Source organism: Hydra vulgaris, chromosome 02 (assembly GCF_038396675.1).
Source record: "Hydra vulgaris chromosome 02, alternate assembly HydraT2T_AEP".
In the NCBI taxonomy this organism is placed as follows: Eukaryota; Metazoa; Cnidaria; class Hydrozoa; order Anthoathecata; family Hydridae; genus Hydra; species Hydra vulgaris.
In genome coordinates, this window is record NC_088921.1 from 6,025,601 (window position 1) to 6,047,747 (window position 22,147).

A 22,147-nucleotide genomic window follows, 5' to 3' on the forward strand; every position below is an offset into this window, starting at 1 on the left:
TTCAAAAAAAAAGACTCGCTTTCTTAAGATGTACCCTTGTTCAAATTAGTAATTTTAATAACACCGTTTCCAATTTTCCTACTACTACAGACGCTTACATTTTTATTAAATGCGATCAAGCTGTAAATTGTGGTATGTATATGAACAAAATTTATGTACCCGGAATTGTTGCTTATTTCAATTTGTTAGATTACACTAATCCTACTCAAGTGACCACCAATATTGATTTTACAAAAAATCGTAATACTTCTATTCAAGGACAATTATCTACTTTTGATATTAACGATGTGGACGATTGGAAACAAACAAGATGGTCGTTTCTCAATTCTAAATCTGAACCGCTTACCTTTAATAATCTTAGTTCTACTGTATTTTTTAATCCTACCTTGAAGATTCAAATGGTTCCGTTTTACAATTAACTAGTTTGATTAGTATAAATTAATGTCTTTTATTTTTTATTATAATTAAGAAAATATAAAAAGAAAAAAAAAAGTTGTTATTTATTTTCTATCACTCTTATTTACAAAAAAAAATGAGTCTCTTTTGTGCCAGAGGAAGATATCATAAAAATTTAATAAATTTAGAAGAAAAAATGATGCAAGAAACAAAAATAAATCCTAAAGATCAATTCAATCAAATTAAAAATCACATGCAACAATTACAAAATCAACTGACTCAATACTCTACTAAATCTGAATTACAAAACATGAAATCTGAATTGGATGAAATTAAAAAAATTAAAAATAAAAAAGAAGAAATACAAGAAGAAAAACCTCTCAAAACGAGACAAAAAAAAGAACAAAAAAAACCCAAACCTAAGAAACGAAAATATTCAGAATCTGAAACCGAAAGTTCAGAAGAAGAAGAAGAACTTGTTGAAAAAAAAACAAAAATAAAATCAACTCCTTTGCACATTTGTTCACAATGTTTTCAAGAAGTCAATGCCGTTGACAAAATAAATGGTTTATGTAAAAACTGCATTATTCAACAAAGAGCCATTTTATCAAGTTCACTCATGCAGAATAACGAAAAAAAGAAAAAAAAATTGAATAAAAAAAGTTTAATTGAACTTGGTTACACTCGAGCTTTAAAAGACGTTAAAAATAAAAAAATACCATTTAAAAAAAACACTTCAGAATCAGAAGATGAATAAATAGAAAAAAATCTTTTTTTCTTTTTTTTTTAACAAAAAAAATGGGTTCGTTAGCTAAATATATGAGAGACGGTGACGGTAATCGTTACACACCCAATACAGACGGTCATGTTACTATTGAAGATGTTTTGGCACAAGCCGACCACGAAAATCGTTTATTGCAAGAAGCAACAAGTGGTAATATTAGTGCAGAATATAAAGCAATATTAAATGAAAAATATCCTGGTTTTCAAACAGCTCAAGCTCAAGATGAAGTTATTGCTGTTAATAATCAAAAATTTTCTTATGATCTTACTTCTGACATGGCTAATTTAATTTCTTTTACCACTATACTTAATGAATGGACATATCTACCAGATTATTATTTAGAATTTGATTTATATCTTTTTTAAAATTTAAACACGCAAACAAGATTTACACCTACAACAGACGATGATTTAGCCAAAAAAATCAGTCTTTGTCAAAACTTTATTCATGCTTTAATTAAAACTTTTAAATTTTATCCCAACTATCAAAAAAATAAAACAACTTGTGCAAACAACGCTGTCAATAATTGAGCTTATGATCGTTTTAGAGCAATGCTCGTTAAAAAAAGTTATATGAAACCTTTTAGAGAGTTGATGATTAATCCTAGTTTAGGTTTAACAGAAGACAGTGAAAATACTACAACCCCTATTAATTATGCTGAAACCAAAACCCTTATGCAAGCTGCAGACCCTAATGGACTCATTCGTCCTCTCAACACAGCAAGCGGAGCTGCTCCTGCACCTGCTGGTTATCAAACAGCGCTAAGAGATAGATATAATGCTTTCATGCTAGGTGAAAAAGGTTGTAAATTTAGAGTACCTTTGAGTTTAATATGTGAAATTTTTCAAATGAAAGAATATTTTGGAAAAAATAAACAAATTAGATTGGAGTTTTATATTGAAAATGATATGAATCAACTATTAGAATTTGTAAGACCTATTGCAGATGCAGACGTAACAGCGCTTGCTAATGTAGGAGTAGCTATAAAAAACCCAATGATTTATTGCAATACCTATAGACTCAAACCTAGTTTACCCTTGGAAAAATCTTTATATCTCAACAGTAAAAAAGACGAAATGTATACTTTACTACGTATCGCTCACTACGAACAAATTGTCACTAATGTAGAAAATGTTGCAGAAGTCACTGTCAATTTGGGAAGTATAAAGACGGCAGATCTTGTACCTCACAGCATTATATTTTTTGTTAATTCGAAAAAAGAAAGCGATCATTTAAGCAAAGGTTGTTTTACACCCGTTGAAATGGCATGCAGCTTGATTAAAAAAATCACCCTTTATAATTTTAGAAGAACATATGTTAATTCTGCAGGTGATACTACTGAATTAGATTTGACAAAACCAGATGATCAATGGCAAATTTGGAGAAGTTATGCTTCCTGGTGTAAAGGAAATATACCCTCTACTTTTAATATTAATAATTTTGCAGATTTTTATAATGCTGATGATGATAGTTTTATAAGACATCCTAAACTCTACTTTAGTACTACTAACACTACAGAACCTTTAGTCATTGATACCACCAGCGATTATAATTTTATCAACGATAAACCTCCTGCTACTATTGCTGGAAATAATTCGTTTCAAATCAATGTTCAATTTACAGAACAATTTAAAGGTGTACTTGTTATGTATTTACAATATCCAGCTCAAGTTATTGAACAAGGGGCAGGAAACGATACCGAAGTCAACTATATTCCTAGCAAATTTAAATCCTCTTAATTTGTTATAAAAAACATTTTTAATTTTATGAAACAAACCCTATTTGTATTTAATATTTTATAAGCAAACGACTATTTATTTCTAAAAAAAATCTTAAAAACCATAAATTTTGTTTTTTTTTATTTTTTCTTCTGTTTCATGGCTCGCAGGCGTACAAAAAGAAGCGGACACCGTCGTCATCATCGTCGTCATCATAGAGGAAGCGCGAGACATCATAGAGGAAAAGGAAAATTTTTTACCAAAGTAAAAAATTTTGCTAAACGACTATTAAAATCAAACGTAGGAGGTTACGCTTTGGATTATCTTCAAAAACAACGCGATGCGTAAAAAATTTTGTTGCACCGCTTGTAAAATAAAAAAAGTTCATGTAAAAAAAGAGGCAAAGGAAAACGTTTCAAAAGACGAAAAAGAATTAGACGTGGAAAATATAATCCTCAAACTAAAGCTGATTATTTAAGAATGCTTTATTATATGCCCGATTCTTTTTATGACAATATGGAAAAAAATAATTTACAAAAAACAATTCTTACATAAAATTAAATTTGCACCTGTTAAAAATCTACTTTTTTTTCACAATATAAAAACCTTTATCCATTCTCAAAAAAACAATCTTTTTACAAATGTATAGAAAAAGAGGTAGAGGAAGAGTTTATTTACCTCCTTTAAAAGGCGCAGGTAGAAAGCGATTCAGAAGACGAAGAAAATTACGAGGAAGCAATAATATACAAGACACTTTAAGAAAATTTAAAATTTACCCTTGGTATAAAGCTTAAAAGAAACAAATGCAAAAAAATAAATTTGAACATATTAAAAAAATCATGTCTTTACAATATAAATTAGTTTAACTAGACTCTAACATGTCGTAATGCATAGAAAAAGAGGAAGAGGAAGAGTTTATTTACCTCCGTTAAAAGGCGCAGGTAGAAAACGTTTAAGAAGACATTTAAGAAAACGCATGCGTGGTAAATTTCTTCCGTTATTAGCTGCAGTTTTAGCACCCACTTTATTATCTTCACTTATTCCGAGATAAAAAAATGTATAAAAGAAGACATAAAAAAAGACATTATAAAAGACATTATAAAAGACATAGAACAAGACGAATGCGTGGAAAGTTTTTAGGACCTCTTTTAGGAATGGTATCTAAAGTTGTTTTACCTTCCTTTACTAGCGCTCTTCTCCCTACCATTGGCAAAGCCGTTTTGGGTGGAGCTATCTCTGGTGGAATTTCTTACGGAATTAATAGAATTGGAAAATAATATTTTTATAATATATAATATATAAAAAAATTTTTACACTTTGTTTTTTATTATCTTATTACAAATATAAAATCCTAACAATGTTCCAAATAATATAAAAACTCCTAATAACGCACCAAATAAATATCCTCCTACTACAATAACGATAAACAAGCTCAAAACTGTTAATATTGACACTATTTTTGCTTTATTAATAGACTTCAAAATATCGAATACGATTTCCATGCGAGTCGTGTGTACCACCATTATCTATTGGAGGATCAGGTTTATAAGGTTGAACTACTGCTACTTTCGTTGGAGTTTGAAATTGTTGTAACGGTTTGTTTTTTGATTCCATTCGTTATGACACTATTTTTTTTTCACTCTTTATATACATTTGGTCACGCTTCATTAATTATTCATCGCCTAATCTTTTTTTCAGCGCGCATGCGCATGCGCATGCGCTTAGGGTCATCTCCGACCAAGAGGTCTCTTATGACAAAAATTCTTTTCACTTTAAACGGTTCATCATTTCGGTTTCAACACTTTAGTACTCGGTTTTATCACTTAACTTAACGGTTTAACATTACATCGACGGACGGATGTCTCTTAAGGTCTCTTATTAGAATTGTAACTTAGGTGTAAGGTCTCTTATGAGAATTGTAACTTAGTATATCATCAAACATGTATGTAAAGATAGTATTTTTTATTTATTGGTATTTTTTTTTTGTCAAAATAACTATCTTTATAATATTTTTAGTTGGTTTGTAGAAACATTTAAAAGAAACAACTGTTCGTGGTCTAAAACTAATGCCATAATGACGGACAAAGACTTGATCGAGAGAGATGTTGTACGTGCTTCTTTTCCTGATGCGTCTCTTTTACTTTGCCTATTTCACACTCTTAGGTAAAATAATCTAGTAACAGCTAGTTTAATGTTAATTGTGAAAATAGTTAGTTAAAGGATTTTTATTTTCAGAACTTTTAATCGTGAAATTTCTTCTGTCAAACTTGGCATCACAAGTGGGCAACGAACGTCTTGTCTCGAACTCATTCAAAAATTAGCATATGCAAGATCAGAGGCCCAATATAATGAATTTTATGAGATATTTGTTTCTTCATCGCCAACTACAGTTCTCAACTATTTTAATAATAATTGGCACAACATTCGTAATGAATGGGTCTTTGGCTTAAATTATGCATGTGCCAATTTCATGAATACCACTAACAACCGTTTGGAAAATTTTAATGGAAAACTGAAAGAAGTTATTGACTGTAATAGTACATTAAAAAACTTCCTTGAGAATTTATATGTTTTATTAGTCTCAATGCGAAATGAGAGAGATCACAAAACTGTTTTCAAAATGCAGAAAATTTGTATTGACTTTTTTGAACCTAATTCTGCTGAAGCAGGTTATAAAAATTTTCTGACAACATATGCATTTGAGCAAGTATTGAAACAATTTTCCTTGTGTTCTGAAGTAAATCTTTTTTGTGACAATGAAAACCATATAGTTAAAAGCAGTGAAGGTATGCTTATAGTCACTTCTGATATGTGTGGTTGTACATTTAGAAAATCAATGGGTCTGCCATGTCGCCATATTTTTGCTGTTAGCCAGTTGCTAGGTTTGAATCTATTTGATGCCAAGCTATGTCTAGAAAGGTGGACAATAAAGTATTATCGTCAGCATCAAAGAGTTTATAATACTTTTTCCGAAACTAAGGAGTCTTGTGTGGAGATTTGTGTTGCTCCAAGAAAAAAAACAATCCTTTCTCAGCACGAAAAATTCAAGCTTGCACTTCGTACAACTTCAATATTAGCTACATTAGTTTCTGAATCAACTGGACCTTCTTTTAAACAGAGAATGGAACTTCTACAAGAACTGCAAAAGGGTTGGGAGCAGGCAAAGTCATGGTATTAAATAAACTTGATGAGACAGACTTAAAGGTATCTGATATAGTCTCAAGTCAAACTTTTTCAGATGCAGGAGCACCAAACGATGTAGACCTTATTAAAAACTCTAACAAAAAGGATAGAAATGAGATCGATTTCAGAAATGAGTCTTTAGAGCAATATGTTACTGCCAATATTTTGCAACAAAACCAAGAAGAATGTTTTGTTGTGCAGGGCAAAGCAGGTGTTCTAGGTATATATAAATTTCGAAGAAATTATATGCAATTGAGATTGATAATTATATTAAATAGAGTTTATTAATTATGTAAGAATAGGATGGAATTATAGCATTTTGTACATTTATTTTAGGTACTCAATTAAAAAAGACTTGCTTGCCTCAAAGTGTTGTCCAATGTGGGCGTCCTAAAGGTGCTACATACAACAATAGGTCTCATACAACAATAGGTCTTCCTAAAAAACGTCTTTGTCGATCTTCTGATGTGCCAGTTCCTTTTATAAAACTTGAACCTGTTGAAAGACATGCTTGTATGTTAAAAATATTGTTTTACATTTAAAGCTAATAAATAACAAGTTATTTTTAAAATTTTTTCTTTCTAATTTATATTAAGGGTCATCTATAAAGAGTTTAACTAGTAAATTGTAGTAAAAGATTTTTTTCTAGTACTAAGAAGATTACTTTTCTTGCACAATTTTAAACTTATATGTTTAATGATAATCACTGTGCAAAAATGGAAATGGTCTCCTATCTATATTAAAAAGTCAAATACAGCATGACATACTTTATTGGTGACCACTTAATTAAAATTAATAAATGTTTTAATGAATTTTTTTATTAATAAATGGCTTTACAGCATTAGTTATTAAGATTAAATGGTTTTGTTATAGTGATGCTTAGTTGGTTTTTAAAAGCTGACGATGTACAGAAAGCTCTTTCTGGTACCCTTATCAATAAGAGTGCTGTAGAAAAAAGACCGAATTGTATTCCATCATCTATACTTGATGAAAGTGCATTAGAGTTGCTTTCTTCATTGCAAATATACTTTAGCTCAGATGCATGGAAAGCACTTGATAAAGTAATCAAGGCTAAAAAAAATCAACATATCTGGCCATGCGCTGTTTGCCTGAAGAGCACAAGCAAAGAAAATAAACTGGCAATGCATTAGCATGTGATTCATGCTTGTTGTGGTCGCATAAAAAATGTGTAGGACAAAAAGAGAATTCCTTTTTAAAAGCAAGGTATTGGTTTTGTCGCACTTGTTATGGAAGGTAATGATTTAAGTATTAACTTTATAATTTTTGTATATATATATATTAAATTGATTGTTACAGTTTATATAGTTATATTTAAATAGTATTATATATTATGATAAATAGTATTATATAGTATGATTGTTACAGATTATATAGTTATATTTAAATAGTATTATATATTATGATAAATAGTATTATATAGTATGATTGTTACAGATTATATAGTTATATTTAAATAGTATTATTTAGATCGTATAGATTAGATACAGATTGTGAAAATATTTATAAAACCTCTGTATGCAATGTCATATTTTATTTTTGAGCTGTTTTTTGATCCAAGCTTTGAGATAAATAAAAATCTAATCTTATAAAATAAAAAGAAATAGTTTTAAAGAAAAAGAGAAAGAAAAAAACAACAGTTTTTTAGTTACAACATTTTTTCCTTTTTTGTTTTTATTTGTTTTTTGTTTTGTATTTAATCTAGAAATATGAAATGCCGAGTCCTATGGTTTACCTTCTCGTGGTGCATTTCGTTAAATAAGTTACAAAAGTTTTATACTTTGCAATTTATAAACTAAAAACCAAGGCAATATTTATTTAAAGTTATTTAAAGTTTGTGGAGATGCAATTCCTTGCTTTGTCCAACCTTTTAGACTATATATATATACACATACAAACATATAAATATATATATATATAAATTAGTACAAAAAAAATAAATATCTAACTTGAGCTTCTACTGCCAGGTTCCTGATGATCCTGCTGAAGGAGAAACTGACAGTAGAAGCTCAAGTTAGTAAAGTGTTATTTTACTATATATATATATATATATACATATATATATATATATATATATATATATATATATATATATATATATATATATATATATATATATATATATATATATATATATATATATATATATATAGAGAGAGAGAGAGAGAGAGAGAGAGAGAGAGAGAGTGAGAGAGTGAGAGAGATTATGTAGATTCAAGTATATATAAACCTATATATAGAATATGTAGATTCAAGTATAAATAAACCTGCAAATATGTTTAAAGTGTACAAAATTCAAAACTCTGTTTAAGTATATTTTTCTGTACATATTTATAAAACTAATTACAGCTCTTTTTAAACGTAAAAAAATTTTTTTATACCGTCTTACTAATGACCAACGCCAACACCTTAATGAGTCATAAAATTAATAACATTTGATTAAGGTGTCGTGCATAACTATCAATTAAAATTAATCAATAGTTGTTTATTTGGCACTTTGCCTGAGATGTGCCAAAAATATTACGCTAGTGTTGTATCATCAGCAAAGTGCTGTATCATCAGCAAAGTGTTGTATCATCAACAAAGTGTTGTATCATCAATAAAGCTGACGCCAAAAATATTACGCGGATTTGAATTGTGTTGTTATAACAATTACTTTTATAATAATATTGATACGGTCACACAATTTTTCTTAAATATGTCTAAGAAAAATAAAAACTACTGCATTATTTTTTCAACTCATAAGATAAGACGGCGGTTCTGTTTTGTAATAAATTAAACTCTTTTATTAGGTTAATAAATAATCCCATGCGTTTCTACTTATTCAATTACAGTGTAAAAATATCTGAATTTATTTATAAACGAAGTATTTACTATACGCAACCTAATGGAATTATACAAACTCTAATGTGTGAACGATGGTAGATGGTCAATTAATGTTACACGCTCACAGCAAGTATTAAAGACCAACGTTTAGAAAAGCAATTTTAAAACAATCAGTTTAACTAGAATTTAGAGGAACAACAAGTGATTTAAGGAACTTTATGAAGGAGAACATTCCGAAGCAGAAATTGATCTAACAATCTTGTTTATTTTATCATTATCGTATATCCCACTTAATACGTACACCCAAATATTTTATTGGGTGTTTAAGAAAATTAAATTAAAAAAAGCTCATATGCGTGCTATTGCATTGAAACCTTTGAATTAAACAGATTGTAATTTTAAAAGTAAAAAAATTAAAAGCATTATTTGGTAAACTAAATAACCTTAACTGATATTATTAAAGATATCTTTTATGAATATTACTTATGTATTTATTGAACACTAATTTTGCTACCGGAAGCGTACTTTAATTCGTCATTATATTTTAGATATATTAATTTTTTTAAACGTATGTGTATTTTTTTAAGAAATATCTTAAAATATTTTACGTATTTTACACGTTTTAAACGGCAGGCTATCATAGTATTTATATTCTAACAAAAGCGCTTTTTATTGGTTAATATATTCTATTTTGACACGTGACATTCTTAGCCAATAAAAGGGACTTTCGGTAGGCAAAAATTTTTTAATTTGGCTACCGACAGTCGAGGTGAGTCGTAACTTTTTTTTGTTTTACCGAAAGCGCTTTTATTGGTTAATAAATTTTATTTTGACACGTGACATTTTTAGCCAATAAAACGGACTTTCGCTAGGCAAATTTTTATTTTTTTGGCTACCGACTTTCGGTAGGCTATCCACGGCGATATATATATATATATATATATATATATATATATATATATATATATATGTATGTATATATTTAAATCATATATTTTAATTTATTTTAATAATATGTATTCATGCATGTACATATAGGTAAATTTCTGAATATATATAAAAAAAATGTATACATTTGATATACGTATATAAAATGTATATATTTCTAGTCCTAATAATAGAGTAAGTGTTGTATATTTAATTCTAACATTTATTCTTTATCATATACCTTTGATATATATTTTTATTTGTTTTAATATTATGTATTTATGCATGTACTTATGAATATATACATATAAGAAATATATACATTTTATATAAGTATATATATATATATATATATATATATATATATATATATATATATATATATATATATATATATATATATATATATATATATATATATATATATAAATATATATATATATATATATATATAAACATATATATATATATAAACATATATATATATATAAACATATATATATATACATATTTATATATATATATAAGTATAATATATATGTATATATACATATATAAAAATATATATGCATATATAAATATATATATATATATATATATATATATATATATATATATATATATATATATAATAATAATAATAATAATAATAATAATAATGATAAGCTGCGGCGAACAATAAAATGTCGCTTGAAAGGGGTAGCAACCCTTTAGCTCTTTGCCAGTAGACAATGAGCTGTAGCAGCAATTCGGTGCATTAACTTAAATACAAGTGTTGGCTACAGTGTTTGTCTAAACGATTTTTAAATTCATTGAGATGACGAGAGTTAATCACAGTTTGTGGGAGTGAATTCCATCGGTTTACTACTCTGTTAGGGAAGAAATTGAGTCTAGTGTAAATAGCACGCATGTTGTTATTGAGGTCAGAAGCGTGAAAAAACTCTTTTTATTGACGATGAGAGTGTCCTCTAGTTATTCGCACAGCTGGATAGCCGATTTGTGGGTTAATCCAATAAATATTTTCTAAATTATTTATAAATTTGAAGTTGTAGATTAAATCACCTCAATTGCGTCTTTCATTTAGTGAGGTAAGATGAAGGTGTGCTAATCTGGCTTCACTGGATAAGGCTTTGAGAGATGGAATTGCTTTGGTGGCACGGTTATGGACTTTTTCAATTTTTTCAACGTTGTGTGCAGAAAGATAATTCCACACTGGAGCAGCATACTCAAGGTGAGGTCAGACCAGCGATGTGTAGAGACTCTTCCAAACTTGTGCATTTTTATAAATAAATGATTTCTTTAGTTGACCGAGAACAGAGTTAGCTTTTGATGATATTATTTCAACGTGTGTATCCCATTTGAGGTTGTGTGAAATGCAAATCCCAAGATCTTTTTCACTGTACGAGGAATCAAGAAGCTGCTTCCCTTGCTGAGTCAAGATATAGTATTGGTGGTTAGGATTTTTGCTTTTGGTAAAGTGTAAGATAAGGCACTTTTTGTAGTTAAGTCGTAAGCGCAAGGTTAGAGTCCAAGACGCAATGTGATTTATATCCATCTGGAGCAGAGCTGGGCTCTCAGGTGTAGAATTTGTGGAAATAACTTTACTGTCATCAGCGTATAACTTCATTGGATTGCTAACTAGGTCTGTTATGTCATTAATGTATAAGATGAATAGAAGTGGTCCTAGAACAGATCCTTGAGGGACACCACTGGTGACTGGTAACGACTCTGAAATGGTGGAACCCATGACAACTCGTTGTGTTCTTTTAGAAAGAAAAGAATTTATCCAATTAAGAAGCATATTAGAGATACCATAACCAGAAAGTTTGTGGAGCATCAGATCATGAGGAGGTGTGTCAAACGCTTTTTCATAATCTAAATATAAAACATCTACACTATAGCCTTTTGCCATTGAGTGTGAGATCTGATCGACAGTTTCCAATAAATTGGTAATGCATGATTTTTTTGGAACAAACCCGTGCTGATTTTGAGATAAAAGATTATTTGCACTAAGATACTCGGTTAAACAATCTTTTACAATACGCTCTAGGATTTTGCAGCAGGCAGAAGTTAGGGAAATCGGTCTGTAGTTTGATGCATCAAGTTTAGATCCTTTCTTGTGAAGCGGTGTTATGTTAGCTTCCAGCCACGCGGCTGGGACTCGACCTTCACAAATAGATTTTATAAATATGTAGGTAATGGGCACGTTCAGAGATGAAGAACATTTGTTAAGGACGTGTGGGTGAATGCCGTCTATGCCTGCTGGTTTATGCAAGTTTAGGTTTGAAAGTAACACTTGTATGTAGTTCTCATTAAGTCTATTTAAGACTGACGTCTCATCAATCACGGAAAATGTGCGCTTTTCGAATGTTGGCAGCGATTGACTCAAATTTAAAGGAGTAAAAACAGATGAAAAGTAATTGTTAAGGATTGTAGCTATATGGCTTTCATTAGAAGTAATGTTTCCATTTGACTCTTTCATAGACCTTATTTGATTTTTAACTTTAAGTTTCATGTTTATATACCTATATATAAGTTTTGGATTTGTCTTGGCTTTTCCGGATATAGATTTTTCATATTGAGCAATAGAATGAGTTAGAGTTTGTTTTACTTTATTGCAGCTAATATTGTATAGTTTAGTGTCCAGACGCCAGTTTGGGTTTTTGCTTCTATAATAAAGTTTCTTTTTGTTTTTTATAGCAGAGATTACTTCTTTTGTGATCCAAGGTGTGTGTAAAGCAGAATAATTCGATTTGATTGCTGGTATTTGAAGATTACACCCTTCAATATAGATAGATTGGAATACATTGTAACATTCATTAATATTTAAATTTTTAAAACGATTAACCCAGTCAAAATCTTTGAAATACATGTTTAGTTTATCGAAATTGCCATTTTTAAAATCTTGTCGAGATGAAGAAAACCGATTTCTAGGAGGGGTTGACGATTTTACAGCGAAATTCCAAGTTAGAATTAAATGAGCTTGTCCTTTTTTAGTGCACCCCAGTTGAGAATGTCTTTCAAGAGAAAATATACGTTGAGATGACTCCGTTAAAATAAGATCTAGAGTGCTGGATGGACCTAATATAGAGTTCAATTGAAAAATATAAAAATTGACATGCTGTCAAATTTATTTATATTCAGGTCAGGTAATTTTAGTGAAAGATTATCCATTTTATTTTGTTTGTGAAATATTATATACTTTTTGTTACGTAAAGCGTTAGTTTATTACGTGTAAACCATTCGTTTACTTTGTTTAACTCTTCATTAACCACTGTTAAAAGCGTTTTAATAACCCTTTGAGAATAAAACAGGTTGGAGTCATCCCCAAATAAAATAAAATTTAATAAGTTTGATGTATCGTTTGATGTAAAGACAAATCATTTATATAAAGTGAAAATAATACCGCTCCTAAAATCGAGCCTTGAGGAACTCAGCATGTCAATATATTTTTGGACGTTTTAGCTGTTTCATATTGTGTAAACTGTTTTCTGCTTGATAGATATTCTTTAAACCAAAGTAAGTTATTGTTTTTCATTCCGTAATGTTCAAGTTTTTTAAGAAGAATGACATGATTGACGGTGTCAAAGGCTTTAGACAGATCAATAAAAACTCCTAATGTCAAACAATCATTATTGAAGGCACTTGTTACATGGGTTACTAGCTCGGTCAAACCGTGATCGGTTGAGTGATTTTTTTTAAAACCAAATTGCTTGTTGAACAACACGTTGTTTATCGTTAAGTAGCTGTTAAGCCTATTATACGTTATGCGTTCGAGTAACTTAGAAAAGCATGGCAGAACCGATATTTGTCTATAATTCGAAGTATTTGTGTCATCACCAGATTTAAAAATAGGTGAGACTCGTGCAATTTTTAGTTTTTCTGGAACAGTACCTAATTTAATTAAAAGATCAAAAATGTGATATAGAGAGGATTCTATAATATTAAAAACTGATTTTACAACATGCACGCTAATTTGATCAAAACCTGCACTAGTGTTGTTTTTAAGACTATCTAGAGCAGATCGCAACTCATTAATATCTAGTTTAGATTAATCCATTACTTTATCATAGGTTTTTAAATATAAATCATATGAAGAAGAACTTGACGGAATTTTTTCAGTTAAGTTAGGCCCAATATTAAGAAAGAAGCTGTTCAAATTTTCAGCAATTATTGCTTTATCGTATATAAATTTACCATCTACTAAAATTTTTTTAAGCAGATTTTTTTTTCATAATTTTTTGAATCGCCAATAATTTCTTTAATTACCGTCCACATCTTTTTAATGTTTCCGTTAGTTTTTTCTAACAACTTTGAGTAATAAAGTTTTTTTTTAGTTTTTTCAAATATATTTTTATAATGTTTATAGTTTGTTTCATTTTTATGTTTTATTTTTTAAGAACTTTTCATACAACTTTTTTTTTGGATGATAGTAGGCCCTTAGACATCCAAAGACATAGGAGCGACTTGGTATTTATAACAATTTTTTTCTCAGGAAACGCATTTTCATACTGATTACAAAAATGATGAAGAAATAGTTCGTAGGCATTGTTTGCCTCATTTGATTTATGTATAAGGCCCCAATCAATTTTATATTTTAATAGGTCTTGGAATTGTTGTAAGGAGTTTTCATTGATCTGCCTCTTGTATATAATAGTTTTTGAAGGCTTATTGTTAATTGCAATATTTTTATATAATAAATGCTTCTTTATTTTTTTTTAAATATTGTGTAGATTTTGTTAAATATTGTGTAGATTTTAAATATTGTGTAGACTACTATTTAGTTGGGTCGGCTATTAATCATTATTAAATTATTTAAAAAATCACCATTAATCTATAAAAATTTTTAAATATATGTATAATTTTTATATGTCATATATAGCTTAAGGCCACCTTAAGCTATAGGGTAAATTATGGATATGGAAAAAAGCTGAGAAATGCTGTTTTCGTTTTTTAATGATTTTTATGCAGAATCATCATAAATAAGTGTCATTTAATTTTAATTTTAGCATTTTAAATTTTTTTTTCGCAGAATTTCACCTTTAAACTAATTTTGGTGTGTGAAAAGAGTTAGCAATCAAAAAAAAATTTATATATAACCACCTTAATTAACTATACTCGTTAGTTTTTGTGAAAATGATTTTACAATTATAAAAAAAGAAAACCCAAATTTTCTTAGTAGTAAAAGGCTATTTAAAAAAAAAAAGTTTGTATAACAGTTCTAATAAAATATATCATTATTATGAATAAAAAATCAAATATACTGAACGCTCACCATCAAAAACCACCCCACGCCCTAACGCTATGGAAGATAACGGAAGTGGAAATACATACCTCCACTGCGCGGAGCAATAGGGTATGTGGTCAGGAATACTTTTTTAATGAAATTTTGCAGGCACATAGAAAATAGATCTATACAGTTGACTGAAAAATTTCAAATATGTACCAACATGCCTTCAACATTATTGCACCTCCGGAACAGAAAGGAAATTTTAAAAACAAAAAAAAATTATCGGTAACAGTAAAAAAACAACCAAATTTATAACAAAAAGTAACAGTAACAGTAGCAAAAACAGTTAAATAAAGGGTAACGGTAACAGTAACACTAAAAGAGGTAGAAATGAAACCTTCACTGGGTCGAAAAATACAGTATGTGGTCAGGAATTTTTTTAAATGAAATTTGGCAGGCACATAGAAAGTTGATTTAAACAGTTGACTGGAAAATTTCAAATATGTATCAACATGCCTTCAATATCAATGCAGTTTTTTTCTTTTTTTTTTAAAACATCTTCGACTCCAACAAGGCTGCAAGCAGCCACTAATTAAAGTTGGAAGTTACTGAAAGAAAAACTAGACGAATAAGCGTTTTTAGAGCACTTAGGAACAGTCACAAAAATAGAATGAGACTTAATTGAATGACAAGTAACACGAGAATGAATTTTAGTAGATGGCACAAGAGACGCTAGCTCTATAGAGCAGTGCCCATTATAGTATTTGTACAAAAGAGAAAGAGAAGCAACATTACGACGATGTGAAAATGGTTGGAGGTAGGCTGCAAGAGCAGGTCCAACTATGTTTGCAATGCATTTTTGCACCTTGTCTAAAAGAGAAAGCGCATCATTAGAAGATCTGACCCAGATATGGCAACAGTATTCCATACAAGGTCGGATTTGAGATTTATAGAGATAGATAACTCATCGAGTACATCACTGTTCGTAAATATAGGAAGATCTAATTTATTGCGATAACAATTGGCGAAAAAAATTGAGTTCTATCTGTATTGAAGTTCACCAGCCACTGTGAGCCCCATGCTGTAGCATAAGTGAGATCTTTTTCAAGCTCAAATGCGCCCTCCAAGCAATCAAATAGTGTTGGTTTCTTATCACGACAAGAATAAATGGTAGTATCTTCAGCAAACAATGCCACCTTAGATGTGAGAATATCTGAAAGATTGTTGATGTAAATTAAAAAGAGTATAGGGCCAAGGAAAGAACCTTGAGGAACCCCTGAAGTTACAGAATAAGAAGAAGAGTGCTTTCCATCGTGGACAACTTTTATGCTACGATTGGAAAGAAAGGATTCAATAATCTTAAAGATGTCGCCAGATACATCATAAGAAGAAAGCTTATGGGGAAGACCAGCATGCCAAAATTTATCAAAAGCTTTTGAAATGTCAAGAGCGATGGCCTTAACCTCTCCACCTTTATCTAATGCACGATAAAACCTATCAGTTATTACTATAAGCAAATCAGCTGTAGAACGAGAAGATCGAAATCTATATTGATGGTCAGAAAGTAAGTTATTAGATTCAAGATGAGAAATTAAGTGTTTGTTAATTAAAGATTCAAAGATCTTGCTTATGATAGGAGGAAGACTAATGGGATGGTAGTTAGACGAATCAGATCGCTCACCAGAATTTTTGAAGATTGGGATAACGGATGTTGCTTTCCAGCAGGCTGGAAAACAAGACTCTGATTAGCACTTGTTAAATAGTTTTAAAAAAATAGACGACAGCTCCGGAGAACACTTCTGTAAGACAATAACAGGTATGTTGTCCGGGCCACAAGCTTTAGAAGAGTCTAGGCAGGAAATCACTTTAGACACAGAAGCTGGAGTGATACGAATGTCAAGCAATGGATCAACCTGTTTGTTGGCAATATCAGGTAAAACGCAACTAGTGGAATCAAAAGATGATATTGATGAAAAGTTTTTAGCAAACAATTCAGCTTTGTCTTAAGGTGAGGTGACAAAGTCTGAACCATACAAGAGAGGTGGAATTAAAGACTTGCCCTTATTATTGATACTATTAAAGATTCTCCAGAATTCACAAGAGCCTAATTTTTGAGATGAGATACGAGATTTCATGACCTGAGAATAGCGGGCTTTAGCGTTAGACAAAACCTTTTTACAATGGTTTCTAGCAGTAATAAACAGACGTCTGTTTTCTGGAGAATTGTTCCAGAACAGGAACGAATTTTTAAATAGCAATAAAAAAACTGAAAAATCAATCACACGTAAAAAAAAAACCATAATTTATCCAACATAAAACGTTGTACTTTTTAAATAAAATCTAAGCTGATATAAAATTCTGAAAAAAAAGACAAATAAATACACCCTTGTCACACCGATTTCGAGCACGCTGCACAGTGGGCCAGAATTCACTTTTACTGGACAAAATTCATAACTAATTTAATATTAGGGCTATTTTGACTAAAATTAGGATGAGTAATAATATGATGTCTGCGCTTCTTATGAAGGTGTTATTTTTTTAATTCGTTGCTATTGATACTAAATTTCGGATAGCAAAAATCTAGTTTTGGTATTTGCAGATATTGTTACGAGTGCAATATTTACCAAATTTTATATAAGTACCAATATGAGGTCGCGCTTTTTAAAAAAGGTGAATATATTTTTTATCTAATTGTATGGATACCTAATTTTGCTTAGCAGCAACTAACTTTTATTAGTTGCATATGTTTTATTTGCGCTATGTACACTATTTAACACCTGTTTTATTATGAGACCTTTGCTCGTGAAAAGCGAAACTTATTTAAGTTTAATATGATTAACTAGTGTTATTACACGTGCTATAACACGTTGCTAGATAAACTTGTTTTCCTGTAGAAAAAAATTGTATTCTAGCTTAATTAATTAGTTTTTCTAATTAGCAGATTTTACGAGCGTCTACAGAATTTTTAAAATTTGTATGTTTATATTGTTCCCATGCATTCACAATCGTCAAAAATCTTTGACAATGTAATCTATAAGTAGTACAAGCTTAGCAAACAATAATTCACAAGAATTTGAAGTTGACAAAGTTGCAACTTTTCTTTGTTTTTAATGATGATTCTTAAAATGATAATGTAGGTCTGCCGAGTTGTTTATTTTTACTATCCTTTATTAATGTGGTATTAAAATCATTTTCAAGCCAAGCTGAATTTTTTATAATAAACATTGCACCGGTTAGTTTACTTTGAATCCATCTCTTAACATAATCAAAATAAATAAACGAAAGACTGTTGAGTCAAATAAATTAGTGAATTTTGCTTCTTGTGACACCCATGAAGCCTTAATAAAAACAGCATTTCAACATCTAAAATGAATAGCCACAACCAAAGCAACTAAAATAGATTATTAAATCAATTTGGTTTGACAAGCGCTAAATAAATAAGAACAAAATTTAAATTAGGATATATATATATATATATATATATATATATATATATATATATATATATATATATATATATATATATATATATATATATTATTGTTCAGTAATACGTTTTGTATGACTAAGACCGTATTATATGTTTTCCACATTTTTTAAAATTTTGTGCAGATAAAAATTTTTGAGCGCAATTACAGATTTTTTGTTAGGTAAAATAGTTCAAACGTAAAAGAAAACCTAAGTGGCGCCTAGTGGCAGCCAGATTTATGAAACTATTAAAGCAAACATATATAAGCTTTAAAATATCTATAAAAGTATAAAAGCAAGACGTAGCAATAAAAAAAATATATTGTCAATTAAAAGCAAAAGTTAGACATTAAAATATGACAAATTAAGCATATTTAAATTTGCTATAAATATGTTAATTACATACCAATTTTAGTCTAACAACTTTTAAAATCTAGATAATATATAGAGTTATAATATAATATTTTAAAAAGCGCAATATTTTATGTAAATTTTATTTATTTCCATCGATTTTTTAAACAACATTTTTCTTTTTATAATTTTTTTTTTTTAATTTACATTTGCGTCTACTTCAACCACAGCATTAGTATATTCATTAAAACTTTAAGTGTATATAAACGGTTTTAAATTGTTTTATAATGTCTTTATATAGGTTCGACACCATTTAGGCATCAAAATTTTGATTTTGGTTTTTATACTTTTGTCCATAACCTGGCCTACTGTGCGCTGTGAAAAAAATAGGTCACAGTTTTTGTCTTAAAAATCGGTGCCGTAAAAAACCCAGATACGCACGTACCTACATTAAATTAATGGGTGTGACATTGTCCTTAAGTCAAATAACTGTAGTGATATAGAATAAAGTAGACTTTCAGCCTTATTTAAAAATTCTTTTTTTGCATCTGGTACCAATAGAAAGTCGAGTTAAGCAAGTATGTCTTTTTTTTAATTAAAGGATTGTGAATTTTGAATATTTCTAAATTTTTATTTAATGTTTACAAACAGTATATTAGATATTTAATTTGTATAGAAATTAATGAATGTATTGAAATTGTTTTCAAACAACATATTGGATATATATATATATATATATATATATATATATATATATATATATATATATATATATATATATATATATATATACGAGTGTGTGTGAATTTAGAGTATTGAAGACATTTGCGACTTCCTGTAATTTAATTTTTGGTATAAATTGAAGTTTTATTAATTTGAGCATTCATTTCTGATGAGTCTTTATTAATGAAACACAGTGTTAAATGAAAAAAAGATTTTGTTAAGTGATTTTCTTGTAATTTATAATTGCTCTGTTCTTTTAAGAACATTGAGCACTCTATTTTGTAGTATATATATATATATATATATATATATATATATATATATATATATATATATATATATATATATATATTTAAATATAAAATAATATAAAAAATTGTTTAAATATAAAATTAAAGAAAATTATAGAGAAAAGGTTTAATTATTTTTTCTTTTCTTGATGTTACTGCGAAAAATTGTATCTTTTTTTTAACTTTTAAATGCTCATTTTTATAATTAAAATATAATATATTAAAAAAACAGAAAATTAAAAACTTAACTAAAATAATTAGTAAATTATAAAATATAAAACATCTGAAGATTGATTAATCTCCAGATGTAATTTGATACTTTATTTAAAAGGATTTTGCATAATATTATATTATAAAAACATTAGCAAATATAATATATATAAACAGTTACCAAACTATAATAAATAGAAACAATTTAAAGTTTTTTATTTCAAATTTAAATAATCTTGTTGTTATAGTTTTATAATTTATTATTTATTTTAGTTAAGTTTTTAATTTCCCTTTTTTTTATTTTTTTTTAAATATTTTTTTTTTTACTGGAATACTGGAAGAAAAAAGATAAAGTTTATAAAGCAAGATAATAATTAACAAACAATTTTAAAGATTACAAATTATATGAATCAATAAAACAAGATATATGGTGTGAATTCTAAACAACTGAATTCCAAACAACTGATGTTAGAGGAAAAAAACTAGACAGAATTTTTTGGAGCACATTCACAGTAAAGAAACATTCAATGTAAAGAAAGAGACTTAAGAGACTTACGAGAATAACTAGAAGGAATTTTTATTTGAGAGATGCAGCATTACAACGTTATATATTATTTTTTTAATTGAATGACAAGTAATACGAGTCTGAACCTTAGTAGATGGTACAAGAGATGTTAACTCTTTAGAGCAGCACCCGTTATAGTATTTACAGAAAAGAGAAAGAGAAGCAACAATTCGGCGATGTAATAATGTTTACAGATTAGCTGCTAGAACAGGTTTACCTATGTTTACAATGTGCATTTTGCACTCCTGAAAGACAAAAAGCATCATTAAAAGATCTGCCTTAGATATGGCAACAGTATTCTATACAAGGACAGATTAGAGATTTAAAGAGAATAGAATCCTGAGTAAGAAAGGGAGAAGGATAAAGAAATGCAACCCTATATCAAATCGATTTCAAAATTACCAGATGCTAATTTTGCAATCGATTTGATATATGGTTCCCAAGAAAGGTCAGAAGTAAGAGTTAATCCAAGAAGATAAAGGGTAGATGACTTATCAAATACATTGCCATTAATAAATATTGGAAGATCTAATTTGTTGCAATAACGATTAGCTAAAAAATTTTTTGTCTGAGTTTAAGTTCACCAGCCACTGAGAGCTTTATGCTTCTGCAGAAGTAAGTTTCATTTCAAGCTCAAATCCCCCCTCGAAGCAATCAGAGATTTGGCTTCTTTTTAAGGTAAGAATAAAAGGTAGTATAATCAGCAAACAATGCCACTTTAGATGTGAGAATTTCTGGGAGAATGTTGCCATGGTGCAAAGGTTAGAGTTCTGGCTCAGAACTCAAGGTCCGAGGTTCAATCCCAGCTCAAGCCCATCAAGTGACATTGGTATAGAAGGGGGCATGAACTTCTTGTTAAATGCTCTCCCGCGGTGCCCTGTGATAAGATGGTAAAAACTTTGTTGACTTTGTTGGTTTTATCTGATAGAATGTGATTTAAGGAATCAAAAAATGAGATTGATGCGAAGTTCTTAGCAAGCAATTCAGCTTTCTCCTCAGGTGATGTGACAAAATCTGAACCGTGCAAGAGAGGTGGAATAACAGATTCGCCTTTAAAATGGATCACTTTTATAGATTCTCCAGAGCCTAATTTTTAAGATTAAGTACAAAATTTTGTGAACTTAAAATTTTTGGCATTAGACAAAACCATTTAACTATTGTTTCTAGCAATATTAAACAGACGTCTGTTTTTTTGGAGAGTTGTTTTGGTGATAGATATGGAAGTAATGGTTGTGATTGTGAATTGCAGCAGCATAACTAGAGTAAAAACCATGAAGAAGAGTGAGGCTTGGCTTAGAATTGTTGAGAGGAAATAAAAGACTCCATTCCAGCCTGAATCCAAGAAGTTACATTAGTACATTTATCAGCAGGAAGGCATAAGATTTCTACCCAAGGGCCATCACAAATATAACTACTTAAAGAATGAGATAAAGGTGTTAGAGTGATCAAACCATGATC

The 22,147-nt window shown here is 29.2% G+C and overlaps 1 protein-coding gene across 1 annotated transcript in view; it reads left to right on the top strand.

Moving 5' to 3' along the window:
• Positions 1 to 6,594, top strand: part of LOC136076674 (uncharacterized) — a 48,473-nt gene extending 41,879 nt beyond the window's left edge. Inside the window, exons 3-5 of the mRNA XM_065790008.1 lie at positions 4,915 to 5,061; positions 5,134 to 6,301; positions 6,418 to 6,594. Of these exons, the coding sequence (XP_065646080.1) occupies positions 4,915 to 5,061; positions 5,134 to 6,076 (1,090 nt within the window). The 3' untranslated portion in view covers positions 6,077 to 6,301; positions 6,418 to 6,594. The remainder of the gene's footprint in view (positions 1 to 4,914; positions 5,062 to 5,133; positions 6,302 to 6,417) is intronic.
• Positions 6,595 to 22,147: the final 15,553 nt, after the last annotated feature.